The following is an 8083-nucleotide window of genomic DNA, read 5'->3' on the forward strand; positions in this document are numbered from 1 at the left end:
ATAGCTGGGGAGTCTTGCGGCAGTGGCAGAGTTGGGCCCAGGACACTTGGGACTGTTCCACGGTCAGCAGAAGTGGCCAAATGCAGAAGTAGGCAGAAGATAAATGAGTAATTCACTGTATGACAAACGATGAGAAAGACGATACACCACAGACGATCCCTGAAATGGCAGGATCTCTGAGGGAAATTAGGGTGGCCATAAAACAGTCAAGATGTTTTGAAAGCAGGCCTGAGAATTTATTTTAGCACATTAATATTGAGTAAGTATTCCTGGAGATACTCTGGGGAATGATAGATGGACTCAAGGTATTGTTACTAATCGCTGTGGTTTTAAGTTTTGGAGCTGAAATGCACTTGGCATCCCTAACCCAACTGGACTTCTGATGGGAAAATTACATTCTTCGGGAAGTAATTTAGAAGGTCAAAGAAAAACCAGAAAGAACTTCTCCAGCAGCAATTTCCCCTGCTCTCTAAACTGCCTTTTAGAGTGGTAATAACTCCAGAATGAAAGGATCTCTTCTCACCTTCCAGATGAAAGGACTAATGCAATTTAAAGTTTTTGCATGCAAAGGTTTTATGGCTTGGTAGCTGGCCATCCCTGGAAGTGATCCAGGATGGGATGAATGCATGAGAGAGCGCCTGGCTCAGCTTGACCCTTTCCTTGTCTGCCCCATCTTCTGCAGACAATGGGGATGACCGCTCCGAGAGCATCCTTGCTGAGAACCACGTGGATGGCACTGCAGGCATCCTGAGTGGAGCTGGCGGGAGGAAGCCCATGAAGTCAGGCATGAAGGAGCTGGCGGTGATGAGAGAGAAGGTGAACGAGCAGCAGCGGCAGATGGGCAAAGTTGGCAAAGCCCATCACAACCACGAGGACTCGAAGAAATCCCGGCTGTCGGCAGGCAGGGTGAGAGGGACAGGGGGGTATGGGGGGATCATAGAATCATTACAGTTGGAAAAGACCTTTAAGATCATCGAGTTCAACCACTAACCTCACGCTCCCAAGCCCACCACTAAACTGAACCGTGTCCCTCAGCACCTCATCAGTGTATCTTTTAAATGTCTCCAGAGATGGTGACTCCACTACCTCCCTGGGCAGCCTGTGCCAGTGTTTAACTGGAACTGTCAGTAAAAAACTGCTCTCAGGAAAAAAAATTCCTCCTAATGTCCAATCTAAACCTTCTCTGGTGCAATTTGAACTCATTTTCTCGTGTCCTGTCATTCATTACTGGAGAGAAGAAATTAACTCCCGCCTCACTACAACTCCCCTTCAGGTAGCTGTAGAGAGTGATCATATCTCCTCTTCTCTAGGCTAAACATCCCCAGCTCCCTCACCTGCTCCCTCATCAGACCTGTTCTCTACACCTTTCACAAGCTTTGTTGCCCTTCTCTGGACATATCTCTAGCACCTCAATGTCCTTCTTGTAGTGAGAAGCCCAGAATTGGATACAGTGTTCGAGGTGTGGCCTCACCAGCACTGAGAACAGAGGGACAATCATTTCCATGGCCTACTGGCCACACTACTTCTGTTACAAGCCAGGATGCCATTGGCCTTCTCAGCCACCTGGGCACACTGCTGGCTCATGTTCAGCTGGCTGTCGATTAACACCCTCAGGTCCTTTTCTGCAGGACAGCTTCCCAGCCACTCTGCTCCAAGCCTGTAGTGTTGCCTGGGATTGTTGTGGGCCAAGTGCAGGACCTGGCATTTGGCCTTGTTGAACCTGAACCTCATGCAATTGGCCTTGGCCATCAAGTTCAAAAGATAGCAGAGGCAACTGTGGCTTGCTGAGGGAATGCTGAACACAAAGCCATAGTGATATCTGCAACAAACTGACTGTAAAAGGAAAAAGCAAGGAAAAAGGAAAAAGCGGGGGGGGGGGGGAAGGAAAAGCAAACGTTTGGTTTGGCCTGAAACTGGGGCCGAATGCACCATCTGATGGGCTTTCATGTGCTGGCAAGGAGGTGTTATTTTTATTGCAGCTTCACCTCCTGACAGCAGAGCTGGCTCGACACCTACCTCTGCAGGGGTGCGAGTGTGCCCTTTGCCTGCGCACCGGCTTTCTCACACTTTTCCCTAAGCAAGTGTTAGAGATGGCCCAAGGGGCTTTTGCGGGCGGGGTGGGGGGGAGTCGAAGCCCCGAGACTGAGCTGCGGGGATGTCACAGGGCAGGGAGAGTGCCCGGGGTCCTCCCTGTCCCTTTCCCTATCCTTCCAGTCCTTGGCCGTGGTTTCCCTCTAGTGGGCAGCTTGATCAAGGCAACGGGATGGCATGGGGATAGAAAGCCACTTCAAAATATACATAATACATATAAACATGCAGGGTGTTTACGTCTGGGGAGCACGGGAACAGAAAGGGGCTTTAAAAGAGAACCCCCATGCCCTCCAAAAGCAGGAAAGCAGAGGTTTCAAATAAGGTGCACTCCCTGTCAGCTCCCACTCTCCTGCTGCTGCTTTGGAAAAAAGATTCTGACACCAGTAACTGCAAAAGCAAAGGGGTATAGACCCACTCCAGCTCACAGCAGGTATAATTCGACCAGTTTGCCTTGGCTGGGAGCCCTGGGATGGAGCTGCTATTGAGCAAAAGGAATGCCTCCAAAGCCTGGCTTTGGTGGATACTCTTGTTCCTGGGACTTCTCCTTCACTCCTATGGAGTCTCAACACGTTTTGAGTTGCACTGCTGGGCTGAAACAGCATCCCAGGTGTGGGATCTGGGATATGCTCATGGAAACTCCCGGTCGGTCTGGATTATTCCTGCCTCACATCACTTATCACCACCAGTGGGACCCATCAGAGCACGTCTGAGGCTTCTCCTGTCTCCAGGGCTTGTGACCTCATGTTGTTTTGGCTTTTGGCCACATGAGGCACATGGGAGTGATACGCATGTCTCCCTGTGTGTATCTCCATACACGTGCAGATGCACAGTACTCTGATTTTGGAGGCCTGCAGGTGAAGTCTGCAGCAGGACTTTGTGTCTGCAAGTGCCTCTGCACACAGGTGTTTGACTGTACTGGTGTTTCGATTATCCAAAGTGTTGTTTATATTGAATGGTCCTGTTGCCCTGATTTAGTTTTGTTTTCTGCTTTCTGGGCTCTTTTCAGACCCCTTGTCAGCAGGAGCTGGATCAGGTCCTGGAACGCATCTCCACTATGCGGCTGCCGGATGAACGAGGTCCCCTGGAGCACCTCTACTCCCTCCACATCCCCAATTGTGACAAGCATGGCTTGTACAATCTCAAACAGGTAAATAAGGAGAGTCAGAGCCCCAGGACTGCCTCACTCCTGGCTCCCAGCCCTCAGCTCAGCTTGTGTCCCCCATGATGTGCAGCCATGGAGGACATGGACAACTTGGGACTGGGCTTGCTGTAGGGAAAACAAGTATTGCACATGGCAGGGACAGGTTTAAGAACACCCACGTGTATCTGCAGCCACGGGCTAGTAAATGGAGATGTGCACAGCTCAGAGATGGAAAACCTGTGTAGTTCAGAGCCCTGTATTCCCTGTGAGAGCTGCTTATTCGTCCAGATCTATTTGTATGTCCTTTGAGTCAGGTTTTGTCTTGGCTGGGCCCTGCTACAGAGGAGAAGCAGAGGGACTGAATGCTGGCTGGTCTTGCAGACAAAGCAGAAGGCACTTCTTCTGGGGTCAGGAAGGTTTCTAGCACACTGATTTTTCTCCACAAGCAATGGCTGGTTCCACAGCTCCAGAAGGGATTCCTTCCAGATGAGGTGGGGATTGGGGTGCAGCGTGCTTCTGAAAGTATTTATGGGACCCAAAAGGACTTGGATGACTTCATGTGTGTCTGAATTCTGATTTCCTGGCTGCATTCATGCAAAAGCAGCAGGTGTCAGTGGCTGAGGCATGGGGAAAAAATGCCAGGAAAAACATCTTTGGCAGGAAAACCTCAGCTTGTCTGGGGTTGACTGACAGGCACATTTGAATAGCACCTGGACACAAGCACCCCTTACAGCTGTATTTCACTGAGTCTTTGGAGGGGACTTCAGAAAACCCACAAAAATCTCCAATTAAGAAAAGTAGGATAACCTTGAAATAATCTCCCTCTGTCCCTTCTTCTCTCCTCTGTCCCACCTGGACCCTCACCCTCCACCTCCTCATGAAGTGCCTTTTGGGCTGGCTGGATCCCCCAGCATCAGCATGCTTGGAAGTGCATCTTCTACTACACTCACATCTGCTGGGGATGGAGAGCTAAGCGTCAGGTTCAAAGTGCCTGCAGCCCTTCCAGGGCAAGAGATGGATAATAACCATTCGAGCAAGAAACTTCTTTCTAACCAAACCAGGCTGGGGGTCCAGATGCACCATGGCCCCTACCTTTTGTTCTGGGACAGAGGGAAACTCTGGAAACATGCTTGTGCCTGTCTGGTGGTGCTTTGTTCTCAATTTGTTTTCAATTTGTTTAGCCCAGTTTGCAGGTGAGAAGCAGTTTACACAGCCCCTTTGCCAGACTGTCTCATTCCTTTTCCCTCAGGCGTTTTTGACTCTAAGGGTGCTTTCATCCACAGCTGATAGTGCACTGTATCTCAGGGACAGTTGTCCTCATGGTTCATTAAAATTAGCTTTCTGGTCCCTGGCAGGGCCCTTGGGGGAAGGGATCCAGCCCTCAGCCTGACCCGCTGGAGCAGTGATGCTGGCATAGCACAGATCCTGTGGTGTTTGAGTGCAGCATCCCTGAACCTTGCCCAATTCAAACTAGTGCTAGGTGGCTGGAGAAACCTCATCTCTGCCTGTGCCCATGGACTGGTGGGGCTGGGAAGATTTTGTCCCCGTTTCCTCATCTGATGCCCACCCTGTCCCTCTCTGTGCAGTGCAAGATGTCGGTGAATGGGCAGCGTGGCGAGTGCTGGTGTGTGGACCCTATCCACGGAAAGGTCATCCAGGGAGCACCCACCATCCGCGGGGACCCCGAGTGCCACCTCTTCTACACAGCCCATGAGCAGGAGGACCGGGGAGCACGTGGCCTGCGGAGCCAGTAGACAGATGTGATCCTGCTCACTGGAGGCAGCTCGTTGTGGCCCCAGTGCTGGATTTTACATGGGTTTCAGCGTGTCTCTTTAGGCTCTGGAAGAGACTGGGGTTGGGTCCTGCGCGCTGCCCTCCTTCCCCTGCTGCCCAGCCCCTGGGGAGGGGAGGGATAACGGGCAGGGAAGGGTGGTGGGAGGGAGGGTTGCAAGGAGAAGGGACTGCTTTCCTATAGTCTTTCACCCAATGTAAGCCAGAGAACTGGTCTTTTTCGCTCCTCGCCCCATAGCCCTGCCCTCCCTGCTGCCTTGTGGCATCTTCCTGCACCCTTCAGCACAAAATGCCCTGTGCTCCCTGGCACCTCCCAGGGGCCAAAACTCCTCACCATGGGGGGGAATGGGACAAAAAAAAAAAAGGAGAAAACCACCTTTCCCCCCTCTTTCCTTCCCTTTCCTTCCCCGAGACCAAAGACTGTAAATACTGTGTCGCTTGCCTCTTGTGTCCCCCGTGCCCCAGCCTGGACGTGGGTCCTGGCAGGGGCTGCGGTGTGGGAGGGAGGGGAGGAGGAAAGCCCCATGCATCCCAGCTGGAACATGCTGGTGTGGCCAGGATGCATCCCCCAGGGAGGCATCAGTGAGGGAAAGGGCTAAGGATGAGCCAGCTCCCCACAAAACACTCCTCGGTGCTTCCCTTCCTGGCGCTGGGGCAGAGCCAGCCCCGCAGGGACCCAGCTCCAGCTGCTGGCTCGGGAGGATGGGGCCTTTGGGTGATGGTGAAGTGCTTGGTTTTCCAGGGTGTTTGAAGGGCTATTGCCCGCCATTTCTTAGGATCAGCTTATGCTGAGGGAGCTAAAGTGAACTTGCTGGGGTTAGGTGGAAGGATGCCTGTGTAGATGTAGGATAACAAGCCAGGGAGTGTCTCTCTCTCTCTCTCTCTCTCTCTCTCTCTCACTCTCTTTCTCTCTCATTTATTTTCTTTCTTAATTTCTAGATAGAGAAAAAACCCATCTAAAACCTGCACTCCCAAGCAGCTGCCCTTGTCCCTCCATTGTCGCTTGGGACTGGAGTGAGCATCTGCTATTCAGCACACACTTTTTCTTTCTTTTCTTTTTGTAAGTAAATGACAGTATATATCTTGCTTTTGTAAAGGCCCTGACACACACGCACCCCTCTGCCCACATACACATTTGTATAGATGAAATCCAAGCGATCCCAGGCACTCTGAGAGGTTTTACGCTGGACATGCCCTTCCCAGGGGAGCTGTGTGTCTGCTGTTATTTCGCCTGGTGATCTCTTTCTGTGCAGAACACATTGATGCTGAGAATAAATAACTCCCCCGTTGTCTAAGCAAGGATATTATTTTCTTTCTGTCTTTGCCCCCCACCCCCCCTTTTAATGTGGACACCATTTGCAGAGTAATTGCAAAAATCCTCTCCTCACTGTAAAAGTCTCAGACTTTCCTTAAATGAAATCAAGATGGAGGTAAGGAAATAAAGCATCTCCCACTTTCTGGCAAATGCTTCTGAATAGCAAACAGATCCTGGGGCCTCCGTGGATGTAGGTGGAATAGGATGGAGGAATGGGGTTCCTTGGTTGGTGAGTGCAGGTGCTGGCTGGAAGCACCCTGCACCTGTATGGTGGGGCAAGGAAGCAAAGCTCCCTGACCGTGACAGCAACCTGCAGGGATGGGACCAGCCCCTGGTGACTACCCCCACACCTCAGAAACACCAGACAGTGCTAGAGAAACACCATAAAGGGGTCCTCACTGCTGGTGTTCCCTCAGCTGGAGACTTCCAGCTGGAGAAGGAAAAGCAGTCTAATGGGCTCTGGAAAAAGGGGAGCACTGAGGTTTGTTGCTTTCCTCCTGCCCCCCTCCTTCTTGGCTCTACATTTCACATCCCAAGTGTGAGGGGCACAGGTAGTCTCTGCAAATTAAGCCCCTCATGACTTTCCAGGGGTTTAGAGGTGGTGGTGGGGGAGGAAGGGAACGGGACTCCCTTTGGAAAGTGGAGATGGGGGTGCGTGCACGTGGATGTGTGTGAGAGGGAGCAAGAGCACACGAGAGAGAATGAAAACACACCTGCATGCAAAGCCAAGTAACTGTAAAAATGATGCTACCTGTTTTCTGTTAACATTTGAGGGTGTTCTGCTTTTTCATGTAAACCTTGCACATGCTGGCTCTCATCTGCAGTTTGTACTTTTTGTTTTGTTTAGGAATCAGTTTTCTTTTGTGTTTTTCTTTTTTTTTTCTCTTCTGGAAAAGCTGAGCTGCATAAAATTGGAATAAATTAAATGGGATGCCAGAAAACTGTCATCTTCCCCCCTTTCCCCACTCCCCTGTGTTCATTGGACACATTTCTTTGCTTGATGTATCACACTCGAATTTGATTCTGTTCAGCTTTTGTCCAGGGGGTGTTGTAAACACTGGCAGTCGGGTCTTTCATTGTTACTGGTCTCAGTTCTGCAAGGAACTGGTGTTGCTGATCTGCTGTGTTCCTGCTTAACACATGGTACCTTCTGAACCTGGAAAACTGAGCTCTTGAGGCCTCTCAAGTTGGGATCAGGTCAGCATGTGTGTGGAGACCATCTCCCTTCCTGACAGGACCTAGATTTGGTGGAAAAGGGTGGTCATGTCCCACTTTGCTGAGTGGAGAAGACGACCCATGATGCCCTGTCTGATGTGATGCTCAAGGAACTCTCTGAGCTGCTGAGAGGCTGTATAAGAGCTGTAGTTTCCTGCTCCTTGAGCAGAGGAGCAGCTTTGCAAGGGCAGGTCTCTCTTACCCAGTGCAGGCACCTTGGTGGATGTTTACAGCTGGCCAGACACCTTGCAGAGGGACAGCAGTAAGGCAAGGGGAGCAAAGAGCTGCTGGTTAGGTTTCCCCAAGGTTACAACATGGCCTTGAAGACTGCACGTGTGTGTGCATGTGTTTGGTGGATGTCACGGCATGGGTGCTGGCTCTGGGGTTTTGTCTGGGCTGGCTTTGTGCCTCCTGGGCACTGGGCAATAAGGCACGTAGCTGCACACAGGGTACTAGCCAGAACCCCAGCAACTCTGGTTTACACACACAAACTGGCAAACTGAAATCGTAGTATAGCATAAAAAGTTATG

General features: G+C 51.1%; 1 protein-coding gene across 1 annotated transcript in view; it reads left to right on the forward strand.

The window, feature by feature from the left end:
- The window catches only part of IGFBP2 (insulin like growth factor binding protein 2), a 63035-nt gene extending 55756 nt beyond the window's left edge, over positions 1-7279 (forward strand). Inside the window, exons 2-4 of the mRNA XM_062004618.1 lie at positions 683-906; positions 3098-3238; positions 4819-7279. Coding sequence (XP_061860602.1) covers positions 683-906; positions 3098-3238; positions 4819-4986 — 533 coding nt within the window. The 3' untranslated portion in view covers positions 4987-7279. The remainder of the gene's footprint in view (positions 1-682; positions 907-3097; positions 3239-4818) is intronic.
- The last annotated feature ends 804 nt before the right edge of the window (positions 7280-8083 follow it).

This window comes from Colius striatus, chromosome 11, assembly GCF_028858725.1.
Source record: "Colius striatus isolate bColStr4 chromosome 11, bColStr4.1.hap1, whole genome shotgun sequence".
Classification (NCBI taxonomy): domain Eukaryota; kingdom Metazoa; phylum Chordata; class Aves; order Coliiformes; family Coliidae; genus Colius; species Colius striatus.